Source organism: Suillus discolor (genome assembly GCF_016758755.1).
Source record: "Suillus discolor strain FC423 chromosome Unknown F5147scaffold_54, whole genome shotgun sequence".
Lineage (NCBI taxonomy): Eukaryota > Fungi > Basidiomycota > Agaricomycetes > Boletales > Suillaceae > Suillus > Suillus discolor.
This window is the reverse complement of record NW_024541301.1, coordinates 108,191-121,828: the sequence shown is the minus strand read 5'-3', so window position 1 is coordinate 121,828 and position 13,638 is coordinate 108,191. Positions and strand designations below refer to the sequence as shown.

The window sequence follows — 13,638 nt, the reverse complement described above, 5'->3', positions numbered from 1 at the left end:
ACTCAAGTTGGATTATTACGCAGACACATGGTTCAGCTATAACGTGGGATATCATTCGTCACTACTCAAGAATGTCGGTAAATACTATTGGAAAAATGGAAAAGGCTCTCAGACGATTCTTCCAACGGCATAAATCTCTACTATGATGTCCATTGTCCACGCTGCCTTCGATAAACTTGAAAGTATACTTTGAACGGATGGAGGTGAGCCTGCATGTTTTCGTCCTCGCAATGTCTCGTATTGATCAGCACTCCACGAGTTAGTTAACGAGTCAAGATGGTTGGCGACAAGTAGTGGATACACCCGGACTTTCTCGGCAAAACTGTCACGTTCTGGAATCACGCGCAGTGCCCCTGAACGAGTCATCACCTAACCCCTCTTAACCCTCATTTCATTGCCTTACACGGAGGGCATCTCTCACATTTTACATATGAGCGTTGCATCCGAGGTATTCGCAAGTTTGATCGGGCAGCGGGAGGCAATACCGGAATCCTGACAAACAATGTCTATGATGTCTGCCCTGTGCGCAGCCGTTAATTGCTTAGTATCTCGTATCATACCACTTACTTGCATGGAAAAATGATATATGCCACCTGTCATTTTCATCTACTTAACATCTAACATGTCGGAATCATCCCAGCTGAGCTCTCAGGCAAGCCGATACTACTGATTAGCATAACACCAAGATTACAAACAAGTTGGTAGTCGAAGCATGCGGGCCTTTGATGTCAGTATAAGCGACAATCGTCCGTGCGCACCACTTGTACATGTAAACAAAGTACGCCATAGAGATCTATGTGCGAGTGATACTCTCACCATACGCGCTAAAATGTTTGCCGAATTGCAAGTTAGGTATATGGGTCATTTCGGTGAAATGGTTATTCATTTCTACAGGATACAACTACATAAGTGAAAACCGAGAGGTATCCCTTGAAACCAAGCGACGTAAGTCAATTGCTGATGACCACTATCGAGGTTGGGCGCCAAAGGCACGATTGCTAGCAGTAAGTTCAGCGCCCAATTTGTATCCCATAGTCTAGACAAATTCAGTCGGGATGATGACCGTCATAACAAGGAACTCACCTTATCCCAGTCTATCTTCTGTCGCGTCAGGGGCAAGGCGCGCCTCAACCCTTTGAACGCCTTCTCTCCCATCTCATGATATGCATCATTCAGGGATGCCTGGCATCGCGACTCTTCAGCCTCGATCAATGCAAATATTTTGGATGCTGATGACGCAGGAGATAGTGATGACACAGCAGCTGGTATTGATATTGACGAGTCATTCGATGTACTGAGTTGGACCTATACCAAACGTCAGACCAATAAATTTGTATCCTGCGAAGTCTTACATTGCCCTGTTCATAGTAGTGAACATCCACGAGGACTCTTCCCTGTATGGTCCTACTCTCGAAGTCTATCTCGTAGTGCGAGCGCCATCTACCAGCCCTGCAGAGATGATTTAGTTCGACAAACATGATGTGTGATAATAAACGAACCAGTAGTTTGATGGGTTGTATTTATTGGAGACTATCTGGATTGCGAATCGGGTGGTCGACATGGCTAGCACAGTAACAACTCCATCGTGGTAGTGTGAGTTCAAGTACGACAAAGCAGCAGATTCCAACGCAGCACTGATCTCTGATAAATCCAATGACCATCAACGAATGACAGTTAATCCACTGACCGCTGAGGCTCAACTTCCGAAGGTTCCTCCGACTGAGGATCTGTGGCTTCCTACTAACACCATCAGTGACCACCGCTCGTGACTGAACGTGAGGACTCACTAGAGTCAAGTGGTTGAAAACAAAAGAAATTTTAGATCGTGGGTCTAGGTAGCGTTCCGCTTCGGTGTCGGGTACACGCGCAAATTCGCTAATTATTGTCTAGGACAAGATCCATTGAATAACGGCATCCCGACGCGTTCAAGTTGAGCTAGATACTGACTTGATGGTGTTCGCCTGGCACTTCGACTGTTGTGAACTGCGCGATATTGTATTCCCGAAGGGCAGGAAGGATGCCTTCCTCTAACCCTGCGTCATCATCTACGATGACGCGAACATCTGCTCGCAAATGGACCAGGAGTCAGCGTTGCGCGAAGAAGACAAGGTACTAAATGCTGGGCACCATTTAAGACGTCATTAATCTCTCCTGGAGGCGATTGAAGGATGAAGGAAGCAGCCACTTGTACACGATCTTCAGAACTCATCACGATGATTGATTCTTCTGACGTGCCCCGTAGGTTTGGCTTTCAATGGTACATCGAACTTGAAGCTGCGGCATTCGATATCATGGAGCGATCGGCAACTGCCGATATGCATAATCCAGTAATTGTGTTCTACTGGAAAAAAAAAGATAAAACTACAGCCGTGGACTTAAGGGTCCCGGACCACAATACAAATGTTAATCCTGATGTATTTGTATACTTTGTAATGCTGTGAAGATAGGATGTGCACTACGATCAATTTAAGATGATCATGAGTGCCGTAGATCATAATTTGGCCTTGAACTGGTCCTCCGTGACACCCTTGCCCATGGCTGCTGTGGACGATACGCCACCGGTGACGGTCTTTATAAGATTATCGGCGTAATCAGCACCGCTCCACTATTCAAGTATTAGCTTCAGGGCGCGTGTATGAGGTCGTAGTAGCAAACCTTTTGATGCGTCAAGACATCGCAGCCAATCTCCCGCTCTTTGCTCTGGACAATCTCCACGTACGCTTTCATACCTTCTTTCGCATATGAGCGAGCAAAGAGGTCGCTTATGTACGCATTGGAGTGCAAGCCACCGAGCTGACAGGTAAGATTCAGTCAGTTTGATTGTTAGTATGTAATTTGTCAAGTACTGACCGTAATAAATTGCCAGACGAAGCCAAGTTTACCTAGCTCCCAGACGAAACCTTTCATATCCTGACTATTCAAGCCAGCGGCCTCCCAGTTGAAGGAAGGGCTGAGGTTGTATGCCAACCAGTGACCTGGGCGTGCAGCATGGACCCCACGAGCGAACTCTTGGGCTTGAGCCAAGATCGGTTTCTTTGTTTCCATCCAAAGGGCATCGGCGTATGGTGCATACTCAATAGACCGTTTAATCGCACACTGGGTGCCACCTTGGTAGCGATAGAACCCTTCCCGGGTCCGAGGTGTATCCCAGTTCCAGTAGGGCACAGACTTGAGACCAAATTCTCTCTGTGCGATGACTACTGCTTGAGGGAATGACGAGTGCGTAACACGGGTGATGAATTGATCAACGGTAGCCTTTGATACACCTTGTGCAGTCAGGGCATTAGCCAAGGTCTCGGAGAACAACTGCAATTTTGCAGAGGCAGTCCAAGCGTCCTCAACCGCTTGCAAATCATCACCAGACTTTCCGGCATTCTCGGCGTCGGTCATAACATTCACAAGAGGGGGGAGATCCGGGTTTGTGGAGCCGAAAATAAAGGGGTGGTCGCGCTCATCAATGTTTGAGGTAATCAGGGTAGCGGCTTCCGAATCAGTCCGTGCAATGACCAAGTTCTCTACACCCATGATGTCATATTGAAGTCGGATGGCAACAAGGCGGTTGATGTGCTCAGATATCGGCACGAGAACCTTGCCCGCCATGTGGCCGCATTTCTTTGTCCCAGGTGCTTGGTCCTCGACATGAACACCAGCCGCACCTTTTTCGACGAACATCTTTGTAAGCTTCATGATTGCAGTGAGTCCACCATGTCCGGTATCAGCATCGGCAACGATTGGACGAAGATAGTCGATGGGCGGTGTCGCCGCAAGCTCTGCCTCAGACATATTTGAGCGAGCTTCGTGTTGCTTACGGTCATGGAAGAGCTGTGCCATGAATAGGTGCTCAACCTTGTTAGGAACCGTATTCGAGGGGTAATCTGGAAGCCAGTTAGGGAATCTACGTCATCGCAGAAGGAAAGTGCGTACCTGCAAGATCGGGGCCGGGTTCATTGGTAGACGAAGCCGTGCTGGAGGATTGCCAACCAGAAACATAAACTGTCTCGAGGTACTTGGCCATCTGGGTAACCTGTACGGGGTCTAGGCTATGCGCTTTCCATCAATACCGTCACACAGTAGTTGTGCGGAGGTGACTTACGCTCCGTATGTGTGTGAAGGTGTACCATTCTTGGCGTGCTCGGAGAGCAGGGCGAAGAGCTTCTTTCCTTGAATCTCGGAAGGATACTTGATTGGGATGCTACCACGTTTCGCGACGACCTGAGCAGCGGTATATGGCCGCTTCACTCTGGCGAAACGTGGGCTCTTCATGATCGACATTGCTCAATACTGTAACTCAGTTATTGGAGTTTAGGGGCTCACCTGGAACCACCGTTCGACCTCAGCGACCTCAGTCTGGAAAGCGGAGCGTTCAGTATTGGCCATAACAATACGGGAAGTGACAGGAATAGGATATTGAAGTGGGGAGGGAAGAATCTATTAAGTGGTCAGTAAAGCTCAGCGGCGAGGTATGACTGAGACATGTGATTCCACCTCACTAGTTCATTTGAAACAAGCGAAGAAAAATAAACTAGTAGTGTCAGAGCTCATACATCTTGATACAGATCACAAGCCGATAATAACGATGAGAGGCTCGTGATTACGCTCTATGTCCGGAAACACGGAACATACAGGCGGCGTTATACGGATTTTCAGCGGGAGACCTGCTCAAAGCTACGCCCGGCAGGGCATTCGGCATCATTTAAGACCCCGAGGTGGCCGTTAGTTTCAATAGTTATTCTTGCCCAACACTGCACTAGCTGCTCAAGCGCTCACTCCTCTACATTCTACATTCTACATGACTCAGTTCAATTCTCTCACGACAGCGGATCTCCGCACGTCACTGATCGTGACGAGCGCGGGCTGTTTGTGCCAACGCAAAGCCGTCGTATCCAGGGGCAGGCACGCGACCCATTATAAGGCGCGCCCCATGACAATATATGTACCATCACCGCCTGTCGCCATCATAGACAAGGCCAGCTAAACCGTAGCGTATGGTAAAAGCAAGGACACTGCCCGCGATCTGTTAGGAAAGGATTCAGGGAGGAGATGCCAGCCAGCGTCAGTAATTTGGCGAATAGCGGTATGCTAGACCTGCGCACCTGAGTACACATAAGTACCTGGACGAGCTTCTTCTCGTTCATAGGACCCAGACGCAAGAGAAGGAAATTGAGGATCGTCAGATTGGTGGCTTCAAGGACAACTCCGTTTGTTGGGTCCACAGTCAACTCTGTGAGACCAAGTGTAGCGAATATACGAAGGGTAAGAGACGCGAGCCTCGTAGGAGGCCGTTTATCAAAGACGGCTTTTGAGGGGTACAACAAATTGGTGTCAGGAACGAATCTAAAAGGATAGCATAAGTTGGTGGATGACGGACTGTATCTCAGAAATTATGGTACAACCTTGGAACGCGATGGCGAGGACACGGCACGATACCGAAGAGCTGTGGGCATGAGAGCAAAAAGTTGAAAATCTGAGGAATAAAGAACAGGAGTAGAGTCTTGGAGAAGTGCGCCTGTATTCCGACCACGGAGAAGGCCATTCCAGTAACATAACAGAGCGTGTCTCCAGGGAATGCACGCGCAGGATACCTATGGGCAATGAGAAATAGCAATTCGAGGACTGGGTCATTCGAACCCACCAGTTATGATACATAAATCCAAGACATACACCCACGAGAGGAAGCATGAAGTACAGACTGAAAAGATGTCTATCAACAAGTTCGCTACTTCCGTAGGCCATTCCTGCCTGCCAAGCACCACCAATTTCGACTTCTATTTGATTGCCGAGAAGGTGCATGGGTATACGGAAGTCAAATGGCCAGGGCATGTATAAAAGATCATTGATAATAACTGAGATTGCAATGATCAATGCTTGGCTGACTTCGGAGCCATTGATCCCAGCGAGAATATTGATGCTATTAGTGGTGAATGTCGAAAGGAGTGACATGTAAAGATAATACAGGGGACCTGAATGTATGTTGAGGCATCACAAGCGATGATACAATGAAAACCACAAACCTAGGTTAACGAGAAGGCCAAGGAATGGCCGAAGAGGAATGGGTACAACTACATGAGTATTCCCTCCTTCTGCATAGTAGACCATCAAGAGCGGTATGGCAGCAATAAGCGGGATAGGTAGTTTATGCCTCCATCGAATATCGAACACATCGTCGAGGAACCCCAACACAGTTGCCATCAAGAGCGATAGCAATGATGACAGATATATGGATAGCTTGACTTCTGGTTACACAAATATTCTTCTTAACACTGAGGAGACACTTACCTCGTGATGTAGAGACGCAGCGCCCAGCAAGCCTTCGATCTTGCTTCCTCCGCCCGAAAGGCTTGCGATGGAAGTTGAGAATGGGAAAGGAATGAATAAGATTAACAGCAGGATATATATCGACGCGCAGACGAGGCCTTGACTCTCTGGTCTTAATATGCAGGTCAGCTTTCGACCTCGCACTCGTTTAATGACACGAACATAGGATCGGAGTAGACCTTCAAAAGATCCTTCCCTTTCAAGTTGGCTTTCACGAATGTTGGTCCAAGTGCAGGAACCAAGTAAAGCGCAGCGACAAATGCGAATATAGAGAACCCAACAGATGCCCATAGGGCTGGCAATGGAGGGACGGGGTCTAGCAGAGGACGAACAACAAACCATGAAGCAATTGGTATTAGGGATATGAGCAAAATGCTAGGAAGTGGCCTGGGGGATAGTGGAGGCGCCATGGCTTGCCCGCCGAAGCTCCAGTATGATATTGATGTTCTTGTTGATAAAACTCTCCACCACCGTGACTGACGCGCCGTTTAGTACGTGTCACTGTCAGGAGCAAGTTTGAATTTGAGCACGTGATATGGCTTATGGCTACTCTTCCGTTTACGGTCACGACATCAAACACCTCAACTAGCTCAGGGGAATCATCTACGGAAAATTCATGGTGCCAGAGTAACTGGGTCTTGAACCGTGAAGGGTGTTGCATAAGGACTGCACAAGGCAAAGGAAGAGGTGTTTATGGTGGGCAATCTCGTATAGATCTTAGAATAAAAGTTGAAGAAAAATGGCGGTTCGCAGCATCTCGCATTATACCACCCCAGACCGTGATCGAAGTTAGCCCTGTGCTTCTTTTCACCAGAAATGAGTACAATGACTATGGAAGACATACGATCCTGGACCATTATGTATTCAAATGGCGAGATGGACGAATGGCTCTCGCCCTTGGGCTCGGTGAGATTTGTTCTCCACATCATCATTGTTTACTCAATGGAGACACGATGGTACTGCTTAGGCTCCATTTTCAATCATTCCAGCCATCCAAATGTGTTATACACGATCGATCCCGCCCATCAGTGTATCAGATACACGTCTACAAGGACAATCAACCCCGAGGAAGAGATGTGTATCTTCTACGGTCAAAATCTCTGGTTTGATCCTGTGGGCACTGCAGAAAATTTGGAACCTCAAGTCTATCTCGACCAAAATGACCAGTCCGAATTTCTCGACATTCTAGCCATCGATATTGAAGTGGATGAGGTTGAACCACGGGACACTAGCGGCGACCCGCACGATATCCTGGAAGGCGAGGCTCTTCCTTTCATTTGGAAGAAGCTTCAAATAGATGAAGAAGAGGAGTCGATGGAAGATATCAGGACAAGTATGTTCCTCCCAATGTACCCTTTTGAAATTTGAGAGTGTGACTCACCACACCGTTTAGTGCAAGCCTGGGCGGTTGACATCTCGAACTCAAAATACATAGCGACGATGTTAAAGTGAGGTTATTTGCTCCGATGTCGCCAACCAACACTCAAAGCTACTAGATGGCTGAAACAGTCAGGCCTCGAGAGCGATACTCTATCACATCTCAAACGCATCAGGAAAAGAGACAGTATCTCCACGCTCCTGCTCAGCGTCTCGTCCTCTGTTCCTGTACTTCCTACGAACATTGATATCGGAGGTCCCTATCAGATTTCTGTCCCCTGCCATCCTGCTTTAACACAAACGTCACTTATCTTAAAAAATACGTTGTGGCCTACTGTATACGCACCACGGCGGAAATGGGAACCCGAGAAATGGTCTATTGCTAAGGTTCAATGGGCTCGTGATGCCATCAATCACATTTTACGAAATACTGCTGAGACAGCGTCAAGTGACGAGGTTGGTTAATTAGAAGTCTGGGATGAGAAGGTATACTCACAGTCTCTCAGCTTCCGGTCGTTGCATACGTGCCTAAGCCCTTCGAAGACGAAGCTCTATTGTCTCGGTCATTTACAGCCAAAGACACGCGTATATCCACTGGGCATCCTTTGCGCCATGCTGCAATGAACATCATTCGAAACGTAGCCGATTGGCGTGCACAAACGTCCCCCGCCGATCCTCTATCTGACACCCCGAAGCCCGCTACTTCCCCTTCCAACGGCAGCCTTGGAATCTCAGACACATCATGCAATGGCGTAAATTACCTGCTAACTGGGCTTACGCTCTTCATAACTCACGAACCATGCATCATGTGCAGCATGGCACTGCTGCATTCGCGCGTCAAAGAGGTTTTCTACATTGTCCCCATGCCACGGACAGGAGGATGCGGTGGATCTGCATGTCTGCCTGCGCTCAAGGGTGTTAACCACCGCTACAGCATTGCGCACTGGAGACAAAAAGAAGGCAACGCCCCAGCACATCTTGACGAGCAGATAGACGCATAACGATCGGATAGATGTATAATGAAATAGTCATCTCCTCCCACTCACTAGTCACATATCATACATGATTTCCATCAAACCCCATTAACAGTCTTACATAGATGCTACCGGTCATCCAAACGATTCTTCTAGCTCCTTCTATTCAAATAATTAACAATACATACACACATACTGTCCGGTGGAGGACGACGAATGGGACATAAGGAGAGCAATAGCATGCAAGTGACAAAAGTCGAGAATAGAAACATTCCGTCGCCCTCCCGCATTCTCCGTCGCCCGTCCTGACAGTCTCAGACTTCTGCCTTAACTCCATCCCCCTGACTAAAGTCGCGTAAACGAACGCAGCTGCAACGCAGATGGCTGCCACATCTTGTCATGAATGAGTCCCAAAAGATCGGAATCGGGGAGTGTACGCAGATAAGCATTATCGTCCAATTTCTGGAGTATAAAGATCAGCATCGAATTTTCACTCAGGCGTGGGTATCGTTCCCTCCTTACATCTTTTTGGGCTTGTCTGATAACGGCAAATGCGACCTGGGCGCTGATATCCCTGATGCGCGCAAGGCGAGGATATACAAGCTCGGCTGCCTTCTCTTCCTCGGTCAAGGAGTTGGCAAGTGCGATAGCTGCCTGTTCGACCATGGCATCCGATACGTGCCGAGTTCGGGAGAGGATCGCACCGAGGCCGATACCGGGGAAGATGTACATGTTGTTTCCTTGGCCAGGCTCGTACACAACACCGTTATGAGACAAGGGCTTGTACGGGCTGCCTGACGCGAAGATGACCTGTCCATCGGACCTTTACAAGTGAGGATTATTAACATCGACTATGCTGCGGGGGCTCTGTTAACTTACCATTCGATGGCGTCCTGGTAGTCCAGTTCGCATAGCGCGACGGGATTCGACAAGGGAAAGATGATGGGACGGGGGTTCAGCGCACACATCGCTTTAACGACTTTCTCAGTGAATGCATTCTAGAACGAGGTGAGGTTATGCAAAACCCAACTATTACTGGAAGACGTACTCTGATGGTGCTTAGGCCGAGCAAGGCAGTGGGCTTCACGTGGTTGATGATGTCAACGAGGTCAGTGAGCGCAGGGCCATCGTAATCAGTGCGCGCGAAGACTGTAATTGCAGTTTAGTTCTTAGAAAACAACACAAACATATCCTCGTACACTTCTTGTGCTCCTGAAGACCTTTGCGGTTGGCAGTAACAAGACCTTTCGAATCAACAGTCTAACAAGGCTTATTGAGTGACAAATTCAAATGCCCTTCGAATGTAGCTTAGCTCACGTAGATTCGAGACCTTGCTTCTTCGGGACTCAGGCCAGACAAGGTAAAGAAGGACAATAACTGCTTGGCAACGCCTATACCTGCAGAACCGGCTCCGAGGAACAGGATTTTGTGATCTGATGGCGGCAGCCCGGAAGCGGCAGAAGACAAACGAGCGGCATTTGTGAAACCTGACAAGATCACGGATCCAGTGCCTTGGATCTGCACAGGGGTCAACATAAAAACAGAGTGAGAGTTGGAATGTGATTGACTGACATCATCGTTGAAAACACGATATTGATGGCGGTACCGTTCAAGGTATTTGAACGCGTTGTCCGTTGAGAAGTCTTCGAATTGTACTAGTAGGGTAGGGAAGACTTCTTTCATGGCCTCCATGAACTCGTCCATGAATGCATCCATCTTCAATACACATGTAAGTATATGGACGTGCATATGATAGCAGGGGACTTACTTCCGCGGCCAACGGGCGTGGGCGGCGAACGCCGATGTAAAGAGGATCATCGAGGTAGCGTTGTGTATTGGTACCTAAATCCAGGCAAATCGGGACCTGGCCAGAGTCAATTGGGCGCCGGTTAATATGAAAAGCATGGACTTACAGTAGATGACGGTTTAATGCCGGCACCAGCGATGTAGAGGTCCCTGCGTAGTTATGTTCGTTGAAGGATTCTTTGGAAAAGCGTAAACACTCACAATTTCCCAAGACTGATGGGCAGACCGTTTGCCCCAAGATCGCCCAAACCGAGAATACGAGAACCTGATGGTTTGATCAGGAAGATACATAGCATGGAGCATCGATCTAGCCTACCATCGGTAACGACGGCTATACGGCCGTCGTTTAATTTTGGCCAGGTGGCCAAAACGTCGCGAATACGACCCTTGTCTTCAATGGAGACATAAAGACCCTCGGGCCGCCTCCATATATGGGAGTAGTTGACACAAGCTTCTCCAACCTTCGAAGAGCACTTCTTAAGTATGGTCACACGACCTGGTGAAGCACCTTACAGTTGGTGTATACAAGATGGGAATCATTTCCTGAGTAATTTAAAACACCTCAGTCCCGGTTTTACACGAGACGATGAGGAGGCTTACTTGCATGTTCTCAAGCAAAATGTCATAGAACAGATTAGAGTCGCGCCCTTTGAGGCCATTTAGATAGATGTATTTTTCAAGACTAAGCTGTTTGGAACGCATTTGGTTGAGAGAGCGCTGACGGTGATCAGTTTGGGCAAAATGGGGAGGAAAACGAGTTGACGCCATGGTATGAAAATTGGATGTGAGAGAACGTGCTGGATGGTTGAACGCAGAAGCCAGTGTAGCTTTATAGGAAGAGTAAGTGACACGACACAGCATCCAGATATTGAAACAAAGTTCTCGGTACAAGGTGGTACGAGAGGAAGAAGTTCAGAAGCTGTGAGTCCGGACCCCCCACGACTTCAGACTCTATAAAAAGGGCTTGAACAGGATTCGGGGAAATATGTACCAAGGTTTCGCCGTTCGGCAAAAAAAATTACATCAGGCTAGTATTAAAAACGATGGATTAATGTAATTGGACCACGGAAAAAACACCAGAGCGTTGTCTGCTAGCGCGTTGGCATGAAAATCGACTCATTTGACCATGCAGGTCCATGGGGAGAAGTGGAACGATAGTCGAGTCGTGCTCCCGATTTAGAAAGCGTGACAAGAGTCGGAAGGACGGAAAATTACGGAACGGGTTGTCGCGTCGGCGAACTGAAGTAGGATCAATTGCATCGGTAACACGACAGGCAAAATCCATCTACACAGGCTACGACTATAGTTACGCTGATGAACCCAGTGCTAAGTCAGTCATGCACAAATCATTATAGGCCTGAGAAACGAACCAAGAAAATATAGTCACGGTGCTCCGTACCTCACCAGAACTCGCGGCGTTTCTGCTTAATAGCAACAAAGGTAGCCTTCTTCTCTCCCCACTGCTCCCTTACAGTGTCATGCTCCGCCTCCATCTTCCTTGCAAACTCCTTCCGTTTGGGCCTCGGGAGGGCAGCAATCTTGGACACAAAGTTTGGCGTGCATTTGAACAGTTTTGCAAGTTTAGCACGGCTGTGTTTTTCTGGATTCGACAGCCTCAACTTTCGTAGCTGCTCAATGTCTTTATCAGACATTCGTAATGGTGCAGCATTGTAAGCCGAAGGCCGCAAGAAAGGTGGCATGGGTGCATGTTTATTAGATGGTGTCGGAGACTTGAGCAACGGAGAAGCAGGAGCTAAAGTTGTTGAATGAGGTGAAGGTGCTGTTGGGGGAGGTCGGTGAATGAATGTCAAGTTCTCGTCCTTGAGTGTTTTGACAGCAACGTTGGGAGCATTCAGTAATGGATCTGGAAAACGTGCTGCAGGCTTTTCTGCAATGCGAGTAGCATAACTACGAGTGAACCAAAGAGATAACCTTGGCTTTAGCATTTGAGTTGTCCGCAGGAGTGTTCAGCCTGGTCAGTCAAGTCAAGCAAAACATTGACGCTTACATAATATTCCCATCCCTATAGTGGACGCGTTGTCTGCTCCAAAAGTTCATTCAAGTTATGCAGGCAACAAGGTCAATACGACTACCTCGCAAGCTGTCCGTATGCCGCCTGATTCATAATCATCATATCCTTCGTTCATCAGATCCTGCCGGACGGACGACTTCGTTTGGCTTCAGGACAGTTCCAGAGGAGTCGAAGGAATCACTTGTGAAGGGTGTTTTCGACTCTGTCGCGTCCAAGTATGATTTGATGAATGATGCAAGCTCCCTCGGCGTGCACAGGCTGTGGAAAGACTCGTTTGTAGATACTCTCAAACCAGGTCGCAAAGGTCCCCTTCGGTGTATAGACGTTGCAGGAGGAACAGGCGACATTGCTCTCCGTATCTTGGATCATGCAAGGGAGAACTATGCGGACAGAGAGACGACCGTGGACATCGTGGACATCAACGCGCAGATGCTGAAGGAGGGATTCATGAGGTTCAAAAAGACAATGTATCACAATAGTAAGCTTACCGTGCCTGTCATATACTCTACTTCATGACATCTGCCAGCACCTCAGGTTTCATTCCATGAGGCAAATGCACAAGAGCTGACTGCTTCTCAGTTCAAGAACGATTCATACGACCTCTACACGATTGCATTTGGCATCCGTAACTGCACGTCTATCCCCGCTGTGTTAAGCGAGGCTTACCGCGTTCTCAAGCCTGGTGCTACCTTCGCGTGTCTTGAATTCAGCAAGGTTAATAACCCGCTCCTGAGCACGTAAGTGATTTTCATTTCATTACTATCTCATTTTAATTTAGTCTGTAGACTGTACGACCAATACTCATTCACGGTCATCCCACTGCTTGGAACCATTCTAGCTGGTGACCGTAATTCATACCAGTATTTGGTGGAATCTATACGCAAATTCCCAAGCCAGCCCGACTTTGCGCAGATGATCAGAGATGCAGGGTTCTCCACAGGAGGTGATTTTGATGGTGGCGCATGGACAGAACTCTGGGGAGGCATTGCCTCGATACACACAGGAGTGAAGATTTAGCAATAACATAATTTTCATTCTCGTACTACGATTCTAATACCCACCGTCTGTCTCACTTTCTTTTTGTTTTGTGTGAGTTGTTGCAAACAATATTTGTGCAAAGCACGCGAGGTAGCG

The 13,638-nt window shown here is 48.0% G+C and overlaps 7 protein-coding genes across 7 annotated transcripts; 2 read left to right on the top strand and 5 right to left on the bottom strand.

The window, feature by feature from the left end:
- Nucleotides 1-745: 745 nt before the first annotated feature.
- On the bottom strand, nt 746-2,256 carry F5147DRAFT_710302 (F-actin-capping protein subunit alpha). The gene is made up of 8 exons (XM_041438269.1): nt 2,128-2,256; nt 1,948-2,063; nt 1,788-1,886; nt 1,688-1,737; nt 1,500-1,634; nt 1,353-1,449; nt 1,084-1,305; nt 746-1,036 (listed from the first exon to the last, which is right to left on the bottom strand). Exons 1-8 carry the CDS (start codon nt 2,207-2,209, stop codon nt 968-970), a joined length of 870 nt encoding a protein of 289 aa, XP_041289526.1. The 5' UTR covers nt 2,210-2,256; the 3' UTR covers nt 746-967.
- Nucleotides 2,257-4,575, bottom strand: F5147DRAFT_710299 (isocitrate lyase). The gene is made up of 6 exons (XM_041438268.1): nt 4,315-4,575; nt 4,094-4,257; nt 3,925-4,040; nt 2,851-3,875; nt 2,656-2,793; nt 2,257-2,605 (listed from the first exon to the last, which is right to left on the bottom strand). The coding sequence occupies exons 1-6, from the start codon at nt 4,375-4,377 to the stop codon at nt 2,492-2,494; spliced, it is 1,620 nt and encodes a 539-aa protein (XP_041289525.1). The 5' UTR covers nt 4,378-4,575; the 3' UTR covers nt 2,257-2,491.
- Nucleotides 4,576-4,711: 136 nt separating this feature from the next.
- Nucleotides 4,712-6,824, bottom strand: F5147DRAFT_710297 (glycosyl transferase family 4-domain-containing protein). The gene is made up of 7 exons (XM_041438267.1): nt 6,478-6,824; nt 6,277-6,427; nt 6,012-6,225; nt 5,633-5,960; nt 5,394-5,582; nt 5,094-5,334; nt 4,712-5,014 (listed from the first exon to the last, which is right to left on the bottom strand). Exons 1-7 carry the CDS (start codon nt 6,723-6,725, stop codon nt 4,940-4,942), a joined length of 1,446 nt encoding a protein of 481 aa, XP_041289524.1. The 5' UTR covers nt 6,726-6,824; the 3' UTR covers nt 4,712-4,939.
- Nucleotides 6,825-6,852: 28 nt separating this feature from the next.
- Nucleotides 6,853-8,803, top strand: F5147DRAFT_710294 (uncharacterized protein). Its single transcript, XM_041438266.1, has 6 exons — nt 6,853-7,011; nt 7,069-7,221; nt 7,283-7,648; nt 7,709-7,763; nt 7,812-8,148; nt 8,199-8,803. Exons 1-6 carry the CDS (start codon nt 6,858-6,860, stop codon nt 8,691-8,693), a joined length of 1,560 nt encoding a protein of 519 aa, XP_041289523.1. The 5' UTR covers nt 6,853-6,857; the 3' UTR covers nt 8,694-8,803.
- A 208-nt stretch (nt 8,804-9,011) lies between these two features.
- Nucleotides 9,012-11,240, bottom strand: F5147DRAFT_776975 (uncharacterized protein; the record flags this gene model as incomplete). Its single annotated transcript, XM_041441921.1, has 13 exons — nt 9,012-9,128; nt 9,189-9,489; nt 9,546-9,664; nt 9,715-9,815; nt 9,866-9,926; nt 9,984-10,184; nt 10,239-10,382; nt 10,435-10,530; nt 10,580-10,622; nt 10,674-10,737; nt 10,789-10,933; nt 10,986-11,015; nt 11,073-11,240. 13 exons carry the CDS (start codon nt 11,238-11,240, stop codon nt 9,012-9,014), a joined length of 1,590 nt encoding a protein of 529 aa, XP_041289522.1.
- Nucleotides 11,241-11,580: 340 nt separating this feature from the next.
- On the bottom strand, nt 11,581-12,462 carry F5147DRAFT_324672 (mitochondrial ribosomal protein subunit L20-domain-containing protein). The gene is made up of 2 exons (XM_041429227.1): nt 11,843-12,462; nt 11,581-11,798 (listed from the first exon to the last, which is right to left on the bottom strand). The coding sequence occupies exon 1, from the start codon at nt 12,416-12,418 to the stop codon at nt 11,873-11,875; it is 546 nt and encodes a 181-aa protein (XP_041289521.1). The 5' UTR covers nt 12,419-12,462; the 3' UTR covers nt 11,581-11,798; nt 11,843-11,872.
- A 26-nt stretch (nt 12,463-12,488) lies between these two features.
- On the top strand, nt 12,489-13,581 carry F5147DRAFT_710286 (UbiE/COQ5 methyltransferase). The gene is made up of 3 exons (XM_041438265.1): nt 12,489-12,982; nt 13,031-13,241; nt 13,290-13,581. Exons 1-3 carry the CDS (start codon nt 12,538-12,540, stop codon nt 13,519-13,521), a joined length of 888 nt encoding a protein of 295 aa, XP_041289520.1. The 5' UTR covers nt 12,489-12,537; the 3' UTR covers nt 13,522-13,581.
- The last annotated feature ends 57 nt before the right edge of the window (nt 13,582-13,638 follow it).

What these genes read in the sequence shown, in the direction of transcription:
- F5147DRAFT_324672 (XM_041429227.1), bottom strand. Translation starts at nt 12,418, where the DNA reads ATGCTAAAGCCAAGGTTATCTCTTTGGTTCACTCGTAGTTATGCTACT.
- F5147DRAFT_710286 (XM_041438265.1), top strand. Translation starts at nt 12,538, where the DNA reads ATGCAGGCAACAAGGTCAATACGACTACCTCGCAAGCTGTCCGTATGC. An exon ending in AAAGACAATGTATCACAATA is followed by an intron (nt 12,983 to 13,030) that starts GTAAGCTTACCG and finishes GACATCTGCCAG; the next exon opens with CACCTCAGGTTTCATTCCAT. An exon ending in AATAACCCGCTCCTGAGCAC is followed by an intron (nt 13,242 to 13,289) that starts GTAAGTGATTTT and finishes TTTAGTCTGTAG; the next exon opens with ACTGTACGACCAATACTCAT.
- F5147DRAFT_710299 (XM_041438268.1), bottom strand. Translation starts at nt 4,377, where the DNA reads ATGGCCAATACTGAACGCTCCGCTTTCCAGACTGAGGTCGCTGAGGTC. An exon ending in ACCCGGCCCCGATCTTGCAG is followed by an intron (nt 3,876 to 3,924) that starts GTACGCACTTTC and finishes ACTGGCTTCCAG; the next exon opens with ATTACCCCTCGAATACGGTT. An exon ending in TCGTCTGGCAATTTATTACG is followed by an intron (nt 2,794 to 2,850) that starts GTCAGTACTTGA and finishes CTTACCTGTCAG; the next exon opens with CTCGGTGGCTTGCACTCCAA.
- F5147DRAFT_710297 (XM_041438267.1), bottom strand. Translation starts at nt 6,725, where the DNA reads ATGGCGCCTCCACTATCCCCCAGGCCACTTCCTAGCATTTTGCTCATA. An exon ending in CTGCGTCTCTACATCACGAG is followed by an intron (nt 6,226 to 6,276) that starts GTAAGTGTCTCC and finishes CCAGAAGTCAAG; the next exon opens with CTATCCATATATCTGTCATC. An exon ending in AGGTACTTATGTGTACTCAG is followed by an intron (nt 5,015 to 5,093) that starts GTGCGCAGGTCT and finishes CTTTCCTAACAG; the next exon opens with ATCGCGGGCAGTGTCCTTGC.
- F5147DRAFT_710294 (XM_041438266.1), top strand. Translation starts at nt 6,858, where the DNA reads ATGGCTACTCTTCCGTTTACGGTCACGACATCAAACACCTCAACTAGC. An exon ending in CAAAGGAAGAGGTGTTTATG is followed by an intron (nt 7,012 to 7,068) that starts GTGGGCAATCTC and finishes GGCGGTTCGCAG; the next exon opens with CATCTCGCATTATACCACCC. An exon ending in GATGGAAGATATCAGGACAA is followed by an intron (nt 7,649 to 7,708) that starts GTATGTTCCTCC and finishes CACACCGTTTAG; the next exon opens with TGCAAGCCTGGGCGGTTGAC.
- F5147DRAFT_710302 (XM_041438269.1), bottom strand. Translation starts at nt 2,209, where the DNA reads ATGAGTTCTGAAGATCGTGTACAAGTGGCTGCTTCCTTCATCCTTCAA. An exon ending in TCGGAAGTTGAGCCTCAGCG is followed by an intron (nt 1,635 to 1,687) that starts GTCAGTGGATTA and finishes ATCAGAGATCAG; the next exon opens with TGCTGCGTTGGAATCTGCTG. An exon ending in ACTACTATGAACAGGGCAAT is followed by an intron (nt 1,306 to 1,352) that starts GTAAGACTTCGC and finishes CGTTTGGTATAG; the next exon opens with GTCCAACTCAGTACATCGAA.